The 19,330-nt window shown below is 37.1% G+C and overlaps 1 protein-coding gene across 1 annotated transcript in view; it reads left to right on the plus strand.

Moving 5' to 3' along the window:
• LOC139692136 (glutathione S-transferase LANCL1) overlaps nt 1-19,330 on the plus strand; it is a 25,014-nt gene continuing 5,684 nt past the window's right edge. Inside the window, exons 1-8 of the mRNA XM_071590184.1 lie at nt 1-249; nt 321-497; nt 715-863; nt 941-1,088; nt 1,920-2,060; nt 4,473-4,655; nt 10,438-10,629; nt 14,073-14,175. Coding sequence (XP_071446285.1) covers nt 73-249; nt 321-497; nt 715-863; nt 941-1,088; nt 1,920-2,060; nt 4,473-4,655; nt 10,438-10,629; nt 14,073-14,175 — 1,270 coding nt within the window. The 5' untranslated portion in view covers nt 1-72. The remainder of the gene's footprint in view (nt 250-320; nt 498-714; nt 864-940; nt 1,089-1,919; nt 2,061-4,472; nt 4,656-10,437; nt 10,630-14,072; nt 14,176-19,330) is intronic.

Consider the following 19,330-nt stretch of genomic DNA (forward strand, 5'->3'; position numbering starts at 1 on the left):
TAAAGAAACTACAGTTTACCGTCTTAACATGGGAGTGGTTTATCCGTCGTGGTACTGTCTTGAGCGTGTTTTATGAGCCACCTTCTCAAGCGTTTCCCGTTCCTTGGAGTCATAAATAACATTCAATTTGTATCGAATTTTTTTCGTAGAATGGGTGATGAAAGATCATATGCTAATATTTATGAAGATTATAGCGATGAGCGGTATTCAGAATTCTTCGAACAGAAAGATCCATTAGGGTTACCGGAGGTACTGCTGCATTTTTACCGGCTGGTTAATAATGAAGGAATTTGTCAGAATAATATATATTTTATTTTTAGCTAAAAGTGGACTTCAAGGAAAAACTCAAATCCACAGTGGATAACCTACTGGGAAGACTGGAAACAGGAATGGCAAGCTCCAGTAAATCAGATGTCACCATGTACACTGGTACATCTGGATATGCACTTCTTTTCTGGATGTTAAGCAGAAAAAGGAAGGATGATACCTTTAGAGATGTAAGGGTTTTCCACAATCCATGTGGTTAGCATCGTTCTCTAGCACTAATGTTGGGTGCCTAATTTTTCAGAAAAATTCGGCTAAACCGGCATTAAATTGTTCATTTCTGTTGACAAATTTGATATTCTGCTTTTGACCAAATATTTACAGTCCTTTGAGTGCCCATTTGAACATAAAATAGCTTCATAAATACCAATAGATTGGTTTCATTTTCAGCGTTCAATTCAAATTCTGGAAGTTGCATTTTCTAAGTTGAGAAATCGTGACGTAACTTTCATAATTGGAGACCCTGGACCGCTAGCTTTGGGAGCTGTTATTTATCACATGCGTGGTATGACTGATCGCTCTTCAGAATTAGTGAAAAGGTATGTACAGTCACCTTTGTGGTTTGGTGGAAGGAGTACTGAAATGAACCACCGCTCATAAATCATTCTCTTCACAGAATAAAATCAATGGTACCTGACATTACTGATTTGGAATCCGATCTACCTGATGAAGCTCTCTACGGCAGAGTGGGCTATTTGTACGCACTTTTATTTTTGAATCATTACTTACAGTCTAATACGGTTGAAGATAGCATTATACGTCAGGTAAGGATTACTTAATTAAGTTGATATGTACTTTATGGAAGCAATAGCTTACTCAAGAGTAAACGATGGATTTGTTTGAAGAATTTGTCATCTTCTGTTTACAATTGAAGTGTATAATATGTGCATATAAGTTTCATGATGTATTTGGGTCGTTCAAGTCGAAATTTCTGATCATTGCTTGCAATTAGGGACAAAATTATGCCAAAACAGTGGCAGTTGAATTATTTAGTTATACTATTTTTGTTATGTATGCAATTAAAATTTCATATTTCTCTTAAATATCACCAAGGTTTTAATTATGAATGAGATAGCTGTTATGGATTCTACATTTATTATTACTCTGGTCACTAATTTCCCTTTTGTATAGAGGGTGAATAGTGGTCAGGGTGGCAAAAATTACATATTGTGCAGCCAAAGTTACTTTTAAAATAACAGCCTATGTGTACTTATTATTTATTTTAACTCGGTAATAATCGGGATCAGTTCTTAAGATTATTTTTTTGGAGTTTGTTAGAATTCTCCAATTTTTCGGCTCACATTACACTAGACATTCTCCTTGTACAAAAGCATTTATTAAAGCTGTACTACTTGGGAGAGTATTTCATGGGTTCAACAGCTGAGATAGGTGTTCAGTAACCAAGGCACATTATAGAGGGTTTAAAATTTTTCAAGCAAATTTTATGAAGAATTTGTTTGCCTAGAAAAATAAGGCTGAATCCTTATAAATCAGGGTAAGCTCTATGCTGAGCAGCATTCACAAAAAAGCAAGTTTTAATATTTTAGGGAAGCTTTATGCAAAGTTAAAAAAATACACATTTTTTTAAATTTCAGGTTGTTTCAGCAATCCTTGCATCAGGGATATCTCTCGCAAAATCTGAGCGACGCAAAGTCCCTCTAATGTATTCTTGGCATGGCTCTTATTACCTGGGAGCAGCTCATGGAATTTCAGGCATTCTTTACACGCTCTTGCTGGTAAGTTTTTTCTCTGAATATTTACCATACTTGGCTTCATAACATTCAATATGGTATTCAACTGAGAAAAGTGGATGCAATTACTACTGGTTTAATGGAAAATAGAAGTAGGCTGGAGGTATAGTTGACATGTCAGAAGCCCATGCATGCCTCTAATAGTTAAGTATGGGTAGTGAATGGGTAATCAGGGTGGGCAGGATGTAAGTCAGTGCTGTTCATAATCACTTATGCTTTGTGGAGGAATGGAATGAGCTGATGGTTGGAGTGGAAGTAGGTGAGGAATTAATTTAATAACTTATGGATGTCCATATTAAAAGGACTTGGTACTTTTCCTAAGATTTTTATTATGAGGTACAATGCGTTTCACCGACTTGCGGCATCATCAGGTACAAATATACGTATACTTAACAACAGTGCGATAATATATATGCTCAGGACAGAGTGGGGGTGGGGAGGGGAAGGAAGCCTTGAGAGGGGAGGGGGCCATTAGGTGCATTGAGGGGTTGGTTTGACCAATTCCAGGCTAATTTCTCAGAAAGGAGTGGGGAGGGGGACGGGAACAATTGCTCGTTACAAAGTGTCTTGTTGGGGATTGCTAGGTGCCTCCGTATCTCCATTTGATCGAGAGCATCCATTTTTAATCCTTTTGAGGGAATATGTAATATTTCTTGGACAAAGTCCCTGCTGTGGTTGAATTCTAGTAGGTGCTTAGCAAAGAGAGAGGTGGTAATCTTATTTTTGTCACACCTTGCGCGTTCCTTGGCTGGTAGCTTGACATTCCTCCCTGTCTAACCAACATAAATGGTGTTACAAATCTTGCATTTCAGTTTATAAATACCTGATTTAAGAAGGCTATCCTATGTGTCTTTACTATTGACTAGATGTTTTGAGAGGGTTAGGGGTGTGTAAAAGGCTGCTTTGAGTGAGGTGGGTAGGCAGTTGGAAATCCTATAGATCTCCCAGAAATGGGATCAAGCACCACCTAAATTCTTTAGATACTGCAGACCGTGCAGAGGAAATTCTATTTTTGGCTATTGATTTTTCTTTTTTACGAAGTAATTTATCAACTAGCTTAGGGTTGTAGCCATTGTTGGTAGCTATATTTGTGATTGTTACGAGTTCAATGTTGAAGTTTTCGGGGGAAAGGGGGATAGTTGGAGGCGGTGGATCATTGAGTGGAGGGTCACATGTTTGTGAGAAAAATGGTGGGCGGAATCATTAGGAATTATGTGGTCTGTATACTTGGAATTCCTGTTAATTGCAAACTCATGTCTTTTTTCCCTCAAGGTAATTGATAAGTCGAGGAAGTTGATTTTGCCGTTGACATCTTTTTCGATGGAGAAAGAGATTTTCGGGTGGAGTGTGTTTATGTAATTGAGGAAGGTGTATAACTGGTGGTTGGTTCCTGTCCAAAGGCATAGAATGTCGTCAACGTAACGGAATCAATAACCCACGGTTTTTTCATGCTGATTGTCAATATTGAAAAGATTTTCTTTTAATGAAAGAAAAATCATTTGCCATAAATAGTATTTCCTCCGCACAGTCCGCAGTATCTAAAGAATTTAATCGGTCATCTGTTCTGATTATCATTATATTGTCGACAAATCAGTCTTGAAATGAACAATGGTGGATTCCTGATGCCTTCCTCAATAGTGTTTTTAATGTGATAACATCTGTCAAACATACACCTCAGCGTGGTCAGATGTCTTTGCAGCCACCTCACTGAGAAACAGACACTGTATGTACTACCTTTTATCTGGCTCCCACCCTTCCAATTATCTGGCATGGGTGCACCTACCAGGAGCAATTGTTAACTCTTCCACCAGCACAGCTCTAGGAACCATCTGAACACTCAACCCCTTCTACTACATCGAGGTTGTAGTCTCTCAGAAGGGCTGCATGTTAATATTGGTGATGTAATTATTAGGAAAATGTGTGTTTTAAAGTTAAGAAATCCTCCCACACAATAAAACTGTCAATACATGAGCTTTGTAGCTAAGTTTATTCATAATAAAATCTATCATCACAGCTGTCTGGAAATGAGTGAAAAAAAATAAGTGGGTGATTGCTAAATTCACTGCTCTATCCTTAAGTCAAAATTAGTACATTTTATCTTTAAAACTATTGAATATTAGGTGTTGATCAAAGAGCCTCAGTTAAAATTTGCATCATGCCTCTTGGTACCAAGATCTAAAAATTCAGCGTTGTGGTTTTCTGATCACCCAAACTTTCTTGGAAATCACTTGGAAAGGAACTTATCCCTTGTCCTCTCGTACCATGAGATTTATTCTTTTCGCATGCTGAAGGTGAGTTCTAGGTGAACTCCATCTATATTTGTCAAAACTGTGTTAGTTTACACGGAGGGTGAACCAGTTAAAACTATAGTCAGTGCACATTTTCTGTCCATTATAGGCCAGGGAGCATTTAACTGACTCAGAGCTAACAGAATTGGTTCGTCCTACCATTGACTTCCTCCTTTCAACTTCATTCCCAAGTGGAAACCTACCATCATCTCTGGGTCGAGAAAAGGATAAGCTGGTGCATTGGTGTCACGGAGCCCCTGGAGCAGTTTACTTGTACTCTCTGGCATACGAAGTGAGTATATATGTGGTCGAAAAATTTCATTTGAACATATGCCATGCATTGTTTTTATCGCAATATGATTGTTGATGGCAATGATTGGTATAAGAACAGTGTTGTAGATGAATGTTCAATCCAAGCCACACAGCTCTATGTTGGTATTATCTTATTTTAATCTCAAAATTGCCCTATGATTTCTAATTGAGCCATGAAATTCCCCTTGTGTTCTGATAATGATAATATTTTCAGAGTTCTAACTGGGACATTTCCAGAACTTACAACTTTTCTAAGTGGATGCATGAAAACACCTACCAAATTTCAGGCCCATAGGCCACCTGAATATGATCAAGCATATGAACAATCCATAAAATGAGAGTTAAGCCAGATCTAATTTCCTGTGTAGTTGCATTATGGTGTTGCTTGTATAGCCAAAGCACTTGGGGCAAGTATTATAAATTAACACTCCAAAAAGTCACCACTAATTGTGAGACTAGAAGTTTTATTCCCAATAAAGTTACCATGAGAGGCTGTATAATGAAGTTGAGGTAACAAGTATTTTTCTGGAATATCTGTTGTAACAGAAATCAGAATGAACAGTCATAAAATTGTTTGGATAAAATTGCATTTGAGGAAAGAAAATGCCTGTTGTGTTAATTAATGAAAAAAGAGTATTTGAAATTCAACCAGCATTAAAAAGATTACCTGAACTGTTGATGTTTTAGGGTCCACTAGTAAGCCATCTTCATAAATAATTCCTTATGTATAAGTTAATACACTTACAATTTCCAAAATAAATCCATCAATAGGTATCCCTAAAATATCATATGTATGATATAGCTTTCTAATTAGTCCTAAATCCTACAAAGTGAACAACACATCGAGATCGATGTAATTCCTATCTGAATTTCAGAAAGTAAGTTTTGTGATTATCTTAAATATGCCTATTTTTGAAAGGCATTGACTGAAATAGCACAACATATTGATATTCAGAGGGATGTTGTTGTCCATGGGTAGAGCATTGAACTACCAACTGTAGCCTCTGTGAGCACCCTCAGCTCCACCCAAGCTGTGTTACTTTTGGGTACCAGTTCTTCCTGGGACTTCCTGGGACCATAACTGGCACAGGGAAAGGAACTGGTCCCCTTACCCTAATGTATGAATATCCTATCCTGTTAGGCTTAGTACTGGGTGAACTCTACCACTACCTGCCAAACCAACCTTTGGGTTGATTACAGTGTTTATGGTTTTTATTGATTTTCATTGGTGTAGAAGACCTTTATCATGCATAATTTCAGAAAGAATATTTATTGATAAGCATATCCAATCAAGTCATGTTCAATCACTGTTTTCCTAGGAACCTTCCCTCAATGGAAATGTGCCAGTGTCATTCTGATACTTAGAACAGGTCCAAAGAATGATGTTTCAAACTATCACCTTATCTCATTGCTTCCAATCCTGTCTTCCATTTGTGAGCATATTATTCTCAACAGGATTTATTATTTCACCTCTCCTTTTTTATCTTCCCAGCAACATGGTTTTCTCTCAGGAAGATCATGCCTGACAAATCTTGCTGTTTTTCAGCATCACACAGTCATGGCAATAGAAAAATCAAGTCAACCTGATGCTATCAACCTTGACTTCTCAAAGGCTTTCGACACCCTCCATCATCAACTCCTCCTTCATTAACTCAGCCAGCAGTTTGGCATACATGGTATGGTCCTCAGTCTTCTTTCTAGCTTTCTCACCTACAGAACTCAGCATGTGATACTCTCGGGTGCTTCTTCCACTTGGTCTTCTGTGATATCTGGAGTTCTCCTGGGCAGTGTCCTTGGGCCATATCTTTTCAATTTATTCATGAATGATCTTCATTCCGGGCTCCTTTCCTCCCAAGTTCATACCCTTCTCAATGCTGATGATTGAAAGATTAACAAGCAAATTAATAATACTTCTGATTGTATTCACCTTCAGCTTGCCTTAAATTTCCCTGTGGTGTCATACCCGGAAGCTTAACTTAAACCCTGGAAAATGCAGCATCATGACTCTTGCCTTGAAAAAACCCCTGGAATTCTACTACACCATTAACTCAACTCCCTTAAACAGAGAAGCAACCATTAAAGACCGAAGTGTTTTAACCGACGATGAACTAAATTACTCCGACCACATTCAGACTATAAAAAATAAAGAAATGTCCCTATTAGGCCTTCTTTACCACTTCACAGAAAATAAAGATCAAATAGCACTCCGTTCGTACTTCTCAACAATCATCCTTCCCATATTATCATATTGCTCCCCAATTTGGTCCACCTCAGCCTCAACTAATCTGAAATGCCTCAATTGTATCTCTCACTTCTTTGCCAAAATAGTCAAACATAGAGTCCCACATTTCCGCAATATGTCCTCAAATGCTGTTCTGTCTTCTTTATCAATTTCTAGCCCCCAAAACTGTAGACTTAAAGATGATTCTTCTCTCAGGAGCTGTTGAACCACCAGTTCTTCTGCTCAAAACTAAGCAGTTTTGGCAAACTTCACTGACACATGTCTCATGCCCAAAGCATGCAAAAAAAATTGCATTGCATGAGCCAACCATTATGGCAACATCCTCTGCAACTTCCCTAATAGTAATTTGACAATTTTTCAAAACAATTTTCTTTACTGCCTAAATGTTTTCATATATTGTTGACATGCTGGGGTGTCCAGAGCGAGGCATCATTGGCATCTGCTTGGCCATCATGGAAGAGCTTTTACCACTTATAAACATTTTTTTTACTCAGAGTAGACTCACTGTATGCCACTGTGAACATTTCAAGTGTTTTGGAGCCATTAATTCCATTTTTACATAAAATTTGATGCCAATTCTTTGATCCATTTTTTTGTAGCAGAAAATCACCGTACACACCAAAACACATCTAACATTTGTATCTGTCAATAATAAACTAAACATGCTATGTTTTTGAAACTGTAAATAAATATTTGGGACATGTGTTCCGGAAAAACATAACCAAAAAATCAAAAATCGAATTACGAGGGTCATCCGGAAAGTAGTACCCGTTCGTGAAATAAAGACACAAAAGTAAATATTAACAAACATAAAAAATTTTATTTGAAAGAGGATACTTTAAACTACTTCTCAACATAATCTCCAAGCAAATTAAGGCATTTGTCATAACGTGTGACAAGTTTCTGTATTCCTGCTGCATAGTCCTTCGCCGCCAGCTCATTGAGATACGCGAGGGACCCATCTTGCACAAATTTTTGCATAATGCAGATGGTGTTTAACAATTTCATGAACAATTGTTCGAGAAACATTGGGAAAATGCTCACAGATGTCATCAATTGTGACGCGCCGATCGTTCCTCATGAATTCGTCAACTGAGCTCACCAGTTGGTCTGTAATGACAGACGGTCTCCCCGAACGCTCATCGTCGTGTGTGTTCCCCCTCCCCATGTTGAAGTTGCGACACCACCGCCGAACAGACGACTCGTCCATTACATTGTCTCCATACACCTCCTTTAATTGGCGATGAATATCACATGGGCGAACGTTTCTTGCATTGAGGAATTTAATCACTGCCCTCACTTCACAACTGGCGGCGTTCTCAATTTTTTTAAACATTGTAAACAATCACAGAAACAACACAGGCAATGCTAGCGTCACGCAACTTGGCTCAGAGAAGGCAGACAAGCCACTGAAGCTATCTGACCTCGTCCAGCGGCTACTCGCGTCGTCAGCACTTCATGCGGCACGAACGGGTACTACTTTCCGGATGACCCTCGTAGTATTGCCTGCAAAATTTGAAAAATCACTTAACTTTTTTAACACACCTCTGATAGTAGTGTCAGTTCATGTGATCAATGGTTTAATTTGATTTCCCTTGTCTCTCCTTATGGATTGCTTGAATTGGCCATCATCTTCAGTAGCAGAATGCTACCAAAGGAATCAAATTTTAAAAACTTGGGGCCATTCATTGGATGATATCCACCACCTATAGCATACATCTTTGATTTCTAGGTTTTTCTTTGACTGCGAAAAAATCCTTCAGATAATAATTAATTAATAGCAAAAAATGCTTCTTTTACAATATTAAAATCACATTCGGGGCTGGCTTACAGTGGGAATTAAGGCAGGTGCATGAAATTTTTAAGATTTTGAACTATTGGAAACAATAGGTATGTACCTAAAATGTAGAATCTATAACAATGTTTTTTTCGTTCCTTGGCATTGTAACAATCAGCCAGTTCAGGCCCCCTTACCATTCCTACCTGACCTCCTGTGAAGCACTTACTGTTTTAAGTGCCTATTCATATTCCATGAGAATGAATTTTTCAGCAGAGGAATTTATTAGTTTTCCAAGAAATGTTCTAATTATGTTCTGTGAATAACTCAAAAAAAATTAGTTTTTAGTTAAGACACACTTTTCATGAATCACCTATGTATCAAGGAATTAATTTCCACGTACAAGGACCTCTGCATCCTATGTTAATATGTGGCAGGAGTGCACAAGTTGTGAATAGAGTGCACCAGGTATGCACTATCCACAATACATGTTGATGTAGGTTTGGAACTTGTAGATAAGTTATGTGAGTCAAACAATGATACAGGGTGACTGAGGTTGCAAAATACTTCACATGCCCTACAATATTTAGGGCTTAGCTAATGGTACTTGCTAGGGCTTAGCTAATGGCACATGAAATAGGAGTGGTTACTGTAGTTGTACTATACAAGTTGTATACAAAAATGCCTGCAAACCTGTGCCTAATCTTGAGTATATAATCTAGTCACTTGAGTGATGTGAATTAACTATGTACCTTATGAAAGATTTCTTCAAGTAAGATTAGCCTTGTCCAGGTGGAGGGTTTTTCTCTTCATCCCTCCCTCTCTCACCATCCCTCATACTGATTTATCCTTTGACTAATAACTTTCTGAAGTGGTGACATTGATCTTTAGTTATGGAACAACTCCCATAAATACAACCATTTGCATAGAAAGAAAGACTCTTACTTTTCCACAGATTTTATTATACGGCACGACGCGTTTCACCGACTTGCGGCATCATCAGGTACAAATTTGCAAAACAGACAGGGCAAGCATATATACCCTCAGGACAGAGTGGGGGCGGGGAGGGTTGGAAGGATTTGAGGGGGGTGGGGGCTCGCAGGTGCGTTGATGGATTGTTTTGACCATTTCCAGGCTAATTTCTCGGAGAGGAGTGGGGAGGGGTATGGGAATAATTGCTCATTACAAAGTGTCGTGTTGGGGTTCACCAAGTGCCTTCTAATCTCTAATTGCTCGAGAGCGTCCATTTTTAATCCTTTTGGGAGTGTGTGTAATATCTCTGGGACAAAGTCACTGCTGTGGTTGAATTCTAGTAAATGCTTGGCGAAGAGAGAGTTGTTATTCTGATTTTTGTGACACCTAGCGTGTTCCTTGACTCGTAACTTGATATTCCTGCCTGCCTGTCTGTTTTGCAAATTTGTACCTGATGATGCCGCAAGTCGGTGAAACGCGTCGTGCTGTATAATAAAATCTGTGGAAAAGTACGAGTCTTTCTTTCTATTTCAATAATGGATATCAATTACTTCCACGAAGTGAAGCCTGAAACAATAGAATATATACAACCATTTGCTTTTGCTATGCCATGGAGGCATTATTGATAAACTTCGACCTATTGCTTTTGAATAATTTTCCAAACCTAATGATCCTTAAATTCATTTAGCTGAAATTTGGTGAAAACTAACATATCTTTAGAAACTGGTTGCTCTCCACTCCTTTTGTGACTTTCATCATGCCACCTTTCAGGTTTTCAATGATGAACGCTACCTTGATGCTGCAAATAAATGTGGGGATGTGGTTTGGGACAGGGGTCTTTTAAGAAAGGGGTATGGATTATGCCATGGAGTGGCTGGAAATGCATACACCTTTCTATGCCTCCACCAGTTGCTGAATAGAAAAACAGCTGACCCCAAAGCTCAACATAAAGCTGACTCCCGGGTATGTATTCCTCTTAGTTACAACATACTACCTTGATCAAAAAGTTCCCGGAATTTATTCAGAAAATTAAAAATACAAGTTTATTCATCTAAATCTATATTGTCCCCTTCAAAGTAATCCCCATCGACTGCAACACACTTATGCCAGCGCTTGATCCAATCCTCGAAACATTTTTTATATTCGGTTTTCGGTATGTCCATCAGTGCTTCCTGCGATTTTTCCATTACTTCCTCTTGGCTGCTAAAACGCGTTCCCCGTAATGGTTTTTTAACTCGATTGAACAGAAAGAAGTCACAGGGAGCCAAATCAGGTGAATTCGGTGGCTGTTGGATGGTATTTGTTGCATTTTTCGTCAAAAAATTACGAATAATGATAGCACTGTGCGACGGTGCGTTATCATGGTGCAAAATCCACGAGTTTTCTGCCCACATTTCTGGTCTCTTTCGGCGAATTGCTTCACGCAAACGTCTCATAACGCCCAAATAATACTCTTTGTTTACTGTCTGGCCTTGTGGCAAAAATTCATGATGCACTACACCGTTGTAATCCATGAAAACCGTCAGCATTGCCTTCTTTTTTGACTGAAAACGACGTGGTTTTTTTGGTCTCGGCTCATTTGGTGAACGCCATTCACTTGCCTGATGTCTGGATTGCGTGTCGTACTCATAAACCCACGTCTCGTCTCCAGTAATGATCCTTTTGATGAATGTGGGATCGGATTCAGCCTCGCAAATCATGTCTTTTGCGACGTCAACACGGTCTCTTTTTTGCATGAAATTGAGGTCTTTTGGCATGCTACACGACGGAAACCCAAATCATTAACCACAATGTCTTGGGCGGATCCATAGGCAATGTTCAAGTCCTCCGCTATTTCTCTGATGGTTAATTTGCGGTTATTGACCAACATTTCTTTTACTTTATCAATTTTTTCACCGACTTTCGATGTCGATGGTCTGCCACTGCGTTCATCATCTTCGATTGACTCACGACCACTTCTGAACCGCTCGTGCCACTGGTAAACGACCGTTTTTTTTAGAGAATCGTTGCCGAAACACTTTTCCAACATTTCCAACGTCCGTGCGCCACTAAATCCGTTTTTTACGCAAAATTTAATACAAGTTCGTTGTTGCAAATTTAAATCCATTTCTGAAATTGTAAAAAATCGCCAACACACACAGAGATAGATGTACTCTTGGCTACGTAACTTTTGCAAATGTCAAGTTATGACACTAAGATTTAAAGGGAATATCAACAACAGATGTACCAATTTAACAAAAAAAACAGAACTCAAATCGGAACGATGGGAGCGCCACACGGTGGTTATTCCGGGAACTTTTTGATCAAGGTAGTATAGTTATGTTCATGCATATCACAATGTTCAGAAGTGCCTTCAAAAGTGTTGGCTTCATAACCATGAGGTCCATTTCTCAAAGCCGCAAGCTAATTTGGAAGTCAGTGTAGTCGGCACGTATATTACCTTCTAATGAGTGTCAATCCACATAATTGCATTGGCTTTTCAAATTGATGTCATTTCAACAGTATATGCTGTTTACAAAGTTTGAAATTAGATGAATTATTGTTGTGTTAGAGGACCTGTGAGTATACTTTGAGACATGAGGAATGGACTCCTGGGTGGCTCAAATATGACCTTCCCAAAAATGCTGTATTTATTATTGAAATACATATTTTATATAGGGAGTTTTAAGGCGATTAAGGCACTCATGTATAGCATGAGTACTTTGATCACACCTCCATACTTTCAATATGATAAATAGAAAAGTAACGTGCAAACAAAAAAGTTAAAAAGTTGTATATTTTGAAGTTAAAAAGAGGTAATTATGCATTACACTAGCTTATACTAATTTTTTAGCATTATGGGTAAATGGTTTCATAAAGATAATTGAAAAAAATTCTTGCCATATGATAAGCAAAGAAAACATGCATAACAATATGCTTCATATACATTCCTCATTGCATCTGAATAAATTGAGTAATTAATGTTAAAACATGAAATTGATGCAAATCCTAACCCAGTTGCTATTTGGAATTATACAAATTAAAATTGTCTATTTTGATTATTATTTTTCATAATAGGCTAATCAATAATTGGGTTTCATTACTTATGAGAAAGCTTTACAAAATTTTGCAGTTAATATGCATAAGGACACAGTAACTGAGCTTGTTGTATGTTATGTTTTATTGGAATACATCATACAAAATAAGTCATTTTGACGTACTTATTCCTGACATTCATTTGATTTATTGTGGTTTTATTTTTTTGGAAGAATAATAGTTATTTTTGCTATTTTATTAACCTACAGTTATAAAATTGCATTTCTTTCAAAATTTGAGTACCACTTAAATCAGCGCAAACTTAAAATTTTGATTTTTGAAAATTCATTGCAATGATTTACTATTCAATTTAATTACAAGACTTATTAATATTATCAGTAAACTATTCTTTTCCAACTCTTCAGAACTTAGGGTTTTTGTAATGTTTTTTATTTTTCTTTTTAAAAATGTTACCCCTGTGTATATTTACAGTGGTTGATGGCCGATTTTAGGATATGTCCATCTAATGGTATAGATAATATTATTAATAAGACAAGCCAAATGGGTACAAAATGGCAAAACTATTCATCAAGTTCAATTAATCCAAAGATAACGAAGCAACAAAACTATAAACAAAATTTTCAGTGCATAAACTAATGTTTTGTTCACTCTTCTCATGGTATTTCAGTTTCATTCTAGTAGTTGAAAGGAACTACCCCTCATGAGCTTTTAGACAAACAAAAGTTGATGTATATAATAGTATCTAAGAAATGGAGTCAAAATTTTGGTTTTGATGCATATTTCATAAATAATAACATTTTTTGTTAATTTTCAAAATACTGTCAATTGGTCATTGTATTTTCCCTCAAAAGGATTTTGGTATTTTTATTTTTTCAAGCAGAGATAACCATCTATTTTCTTCGAAAAAAAATTGATGTAGATCACTGACATATAATGATGGTAGCTACCTGATTTGAGATGTAAATGGTTTGTAGATAGTTAAACATTTTTTAATGGATTAAAGAATTTCTTATAATTGCTCCTTCTGTAAGAGCCCATATAATATTCTCAGTTTTCAATTAAAAATTTTTTTAAATGAAAACATGAAGCTCTTTTTCATAGTTTCATGGAAAAGACAATGATTTAATAGAGCAATTAATAAGTTTGGTGGAACTTATGTATTCTTGTGATAGCAAAGTGAACATTTTTTAACCTTGGCATAAATTTTACAAGCTACATATTTACATACCCGGAAATTAACATTAATTTTTATTATTTTTGAGACATTAGCCCATCTGAGATACAGAATTTTTCATAAAGCTTCAAAATAATGTTGCTTAAAAGTGAAAAAATGAATGAAGTGTTAATATAAAACTTGTATTTACCCTCAGGATGTGAAAAATCTCTACCGAGCTTGTAAGTTTGCTGAATGGTGTACGACCTACAATCAACATCAAGACAGGACCCCTGATCGTCCCTTTTCACTTTTTGAAGGTAGATATGATGCCCTTTGTTGCCTTTTTTCAGCTACTTTGCTATGCCTCTTTACATTTATCATAGCAAGTATGGAAGGGAGAGACCACCTGAAGTGAGGAATAGAAGGAACCAATCAGAAAGGAGGATTTCAAACCTTGTCTGAGCATCATTACAGCGAAAACTTAATGTTGTTGAAAATTTTGAAAACAGTTTTATGAGTAGATTTATTCCTTGAATTCTGCACTTTATTCTGAGTGAGATTTCAATTTGCTAATTGTACCATGATATATGTGTATATATGTGTGTGTGTGTGTACAATATATATATATATATTCACTCTCCTTGTCAGGGGAGGAGTATGTCGATCAACATGTAACATCCTTTGCTATGGAATAGGCTTAGATGGGAAAGCAGCTCTTTGGAGTCAGTTGCTTTTCATTTTCTGCCCTCAGTAACACCTGAAGCTTCATGAGAGAAGTCAATTTCTACGCGTTATCCTTGATGAACTTTTTTTTTACAATTTGGCTGTTTCTGATCTTGCTTTTGTCGCCCTGACTCGAAGGACCCCCTATAGGTGGCTATTTTCACCTCTGAAAAAGGAACATTTGAATTTTCTTTATTTATATCTGTGATGATTTGTTAATTTATAGTGATTGGAAATTTGAGTGTTATTTTAAGATCGTGAAATCTCTCAAGATGGGGAAGAGGGAAGGCAGCATCACCTGCTTCTTCTTTATGTGAGTAAATATTAAACTACATTCATTACTATTGTATTTTTGTGGCTATTTTTCATGTAGTCAAATTTTTTTCTTTGTTCCAGCGAAAACAACCATCAAAAACCAGGCCCGGATTGCTCAAAATCAGGTGTGTCATTGCTATTATCATCATTTGTCATTACCTTTAGCCCAGTCCTCATTGACAGGGGTGATATCCATTGTCCTTCAATTACTGAATTAATTGCACCTTTTAATTCGATTGGTGTTAAAAAAAATTAAGATGGCATTTCTGATGTATTATGCTATGCTTAAAATCTATGCCTTTATGTAAGTGGTACACTTTTCCAAAGATATAATATTTTGCTTTACATTTTAATGTTGCATCATCTTTTGTTATTTTTGAATAAAAATTATTCTTTTTCTCTTCAGTCATAATTTTATTTATTTCAATAAAATATTCACTATCAATTATATATGTAGAATGCTTGAAGATCAAGTAGAATAATTTTTTCCGTTCCCTAAAATATTTTCTGCTGAAGTTAATTTTTTATCGTACCCATGCATGTCCTTACATATGTATGCATGATTTTCATATAAACATCTTCATATTTCCTGAATTATCTCCTTTCAATGCATTGACTGGTTACATTTAAAATTTAATCTTGATTTATACATGTATTATTTTTGTCATATGTTCATTTAATGATATATGCTTTTTGATAATATAATAAAGTGTTTAAGAGGCTTTTAATTTTGAATTTAATTTGTATTTTAGAGTCAATAGATAAATTGCAATTAATATTGGTGCAAAACTGTCAAAGTCTAAAATTTTTAATTTTGTCCATGTCTCTAGGAGAATCTTCTGGAACATCTAAGTATGTAAGCAAGGATAGAGCTTCGTAGAAAAGGAATTTGAAGAAATCCTCTTGATTTTTTCAGATTTTGACATCAGAGGTATAAGTTTTGTTCTCTACTGTGATGGGGACAACAATGCTAATAATGCCAAAGATTTAGAAGACTTTGTCCTCATGGAAGATAATATCTTAGCCACAGATTTTTTTACGGCCAGACCTCAAAGGCTATCATCAAGGACAAAAGACAGGCCTAATGTTTGCGACATCCTCATCTACTGATTCATTGAAAAGCTATTGCAGCATTTGTTTTATTCCTGAAGTCATTTGCTTGTCCATGTATGCAAACAACAATGTCTGCGACAATCGTTCATCCCGCCAGCTGTGAAGTGCGTTCTGTCATACGATTCTTGTATGCAAAAGGATTGTCGGCTGCTGAAATTCATCAGGAGTTATGTCTAGTTTATGGACCTACAGTTATGAGTGAAGGAAAGGTTAGACAACGGTTCCGTGATTTTAAAAATGGACGAACAAATGTCCATGCAAAGTGGCAGGCCCAGTATTCTGATGGATGCAATTGTTTCGCAAGTGGAACAAAAACTGCGATGTGATCGTCGATTGATGATTAATGGCTGGGCTGAACAATTTCCTCAACTAGGATGCACTACTGTCTACAATATTGTCACGGAAAACCTCGGATACCACAAATTGTGTGCAAGGTGGGTACGGAAAATGAATGCCCAGTAGATAAGAGTTTTTGGGCCGTGACCAACACGATGGAGATGACTTGTTTTCTCGCATTGTTACCAGGGACGAGATGTGGATACCCTACTTCAATCCAGAAACAAAACAGCAATCGATGCAGTGGTGACACTCACATTCACCAAAACCAAAAAAGTTTAAGCAAACTCTGTACAAAAATCGAAAATTGATGGCTACTGTTTTTTGGGACATAAACAGTGTTATTTTAGTGGATTTTATGGAATGTGGGAAAACAATTACAGCTGATGTGTACTGTGAAACGCTCAAAAAATTGAGACGTGTGATCCAAAACAAATGATGCGAGAAACTGCCATCTGGTGTAATTGTCCTCCATGATAACACATGTCCTCACACTGCTGCCAAAACCAATAAGAAAATTCAAGATTTTCGTTGGTAACTCTTTGACCACCATACAGTCCTGACCTTGCACCTAGCGACTACTTACTCTTGTTGCACTTGAAACAGTGGCTCGGTGGACAACATTTCGAAACCGAAGAGGAACTCAAGAACAGTGTTGTCAATTGGTTCAAATCTCAGGTGGCGAGCTTCTATGCAGAGGGGTTAAAGAAGCTGGTGCAGCGGTACGAAAAATGCTTCGAAGTGAACGGCAATTATGTAGAGAATTGAAGTAGGTTTGTAACTAACTAAAAGTGCCAATAAAATGGGTTTCTTATAAGTATATTTTTTCCTGTGACCAAACAGCCCTTATTTTATGAACATGCCTCATAGTTGAACAGCACAGGTGAAAATGGACATCTCTGTCTTACTCTTCTTACTAACACTGTGCATCCCGACTATCCATTTGCACCTGAATATTCTGAGACAAAGGTTAGAGAAAAAGTCTCCTATCCCTCCAGTCTACTCCTATTTTCTGCAGTTCGTTCATTAGTTCTACCCAATTTACTCTTTCTAAATTTCCTTTTGGCACACTAATTTCACCCTTTCTCCGTAAACTTCCCATATCCTTGCACTACTCCTTCCACCACTCTCCTTTCCAATTTTTTTCATGCCTCAGTGTATTATTTAGCACTTAATTCCTCTTTCTACTTAATTCTGTGTATATATTCTTCCATTTCCTTCTTGTCTTTTTTTGATCATCTCTTCCTTAATTAATGGTTTTATTGTCGTTTTGTTATAGTTTCTTATGTGACTTTCGATACCCCATCCTTTTTTAATATGTTCCCATTTTTGCTCTTAGTACCCAACTCCCTTTCCTCATTCACAATGTTCTCTACAGCCTGCTGGTGCTTCTAGTCCATTTGGTTAGTGATTCTACATTACATTTTCTAAACCATCTTCCTTGTTTTATCTTTTGGAATTTGACTCTAAACTTCATTATTACTTAATTATAGTCTGAATCCATATCTGCTCAAAGGAAACTGTGAATTGATCACCTTCTTCATAAATCTGTGCCTAACAGTAATGTAGTCTGATGGCTTTTTGAGTCACTTGGCATTTTCCATGTACACCTATGCCTTTTGTTGTGTCTAAACCATGTAGTCATTATGATTAAATCCTTCTCCTACAGAACTCAATTGCTTTCTCCTGTGGTCACTCTTGTCCCTAAACGATAGTCCCCCACTTCACTACCAATCACCCATCACTATCAAATGTATCCCTCCAGAAACATGCGCGATTATGCCCTTTAACTGATTGTATAGCCTATTTACTTCTTCCTCCCAAGAATTGCTTGATGGCATGTATACCTGAATAATAACAAAGTTCATCGGTTCCACTTTTATTTCTACCAGTAATATTCTACAAGTATATGTTACTTGCTCTGTGTTAACTACACCTATTGCTACCTTTTGATTCAATATTATTGCCACCCTTAAGTGGCTCTCTTCTTCTCTCCCGCATATTACAACTATCGCTCCAGTAATCCTTACTATCCTTCAATGTTACCTTGCACAGCCCTAAAATGTCTGCATTACCTTTCTCTATTTCTTGCTTTATATTTTCTAATTTTCCTGCCCTCAGCATTGTCTCAACATTCCAAGTCCCTATTTTAATACATCCTTCTGTGCTGCTACTGTCGCTTTGCAAAGATTTCATGAGATGACAACTATGGAAGCCTTGCCTCCCCTGCTGTTCGGACATGACACATGGACGATTGGGATGAGTCCCATAGTTGTCAGGACTCATTTGCTCTATACTGTCCATCATTGCATTCTTGGGATGACAAATTCAGGTAGTTTCTCTTGCCCAATAGTGTTTTTAACATGACACGTTCACTCAATGGCCATCCACTGGTGTCTAATGCCTTACAGAGGAACAGTTGCTTCACAGTCTACCTGATGATGTATGATGTGTATTCTGGACTCCCCTGGTGATCCATGTGTCCCTTGGGATCCTCCTAAGGCTTTGCCTTGTCATCAGGTTTCCCAGAGGCTAAACCACCGGAGTCGGCACTGCACACATGCTTGAGGTTGGCCTTGAACCATCAACCTTTGTGTTAGCAAGCAAGCATCTTACCCACCTAACTGACCTAGTTGGTTAATATGTATCTTTAGAGCATTGTTTTTTAATGTTATGGATAAAACAAAGATGTTAACATAGGCTTCTAGCCTATCTTAAGTTAATGCGCATTACAAATATCACTGTATTAAAAGGTACACAATCTATAAAGCATATATTTCAACTTTTAAGATGCTACATTGTTTTGTATTTGTTTAGCAGCCATCATAGCAAACGTTTTCAGTGAATTTGTGAAAATTAGTCATCGTTATGTGATACAGTACTTTTATTTGAAAGGCCTCAGCCCAACCAACTTAAAAGCTAAACTGGATTCTATTCTGGATGAGTCTGCTCCTTTGTTTACAACAGTAAAATATTGAGTAGCAG

This window comes from Hetaerina americana, unplaced genomic scaffold, assembly GCF_022747635.1.
Source record: "Hetaerina americana unplaced genomic scaffold, ioHetAmer1.1.p SCAF_4, whole genome shotgun sequence".
NCBI classification, from domain to species: domain Eukaryota; kingdom Metazoa; phylum Arthropoda; class Insecta; order Odonata; family Calopterygidae; genus Hetaerina; species Hetaerina americana.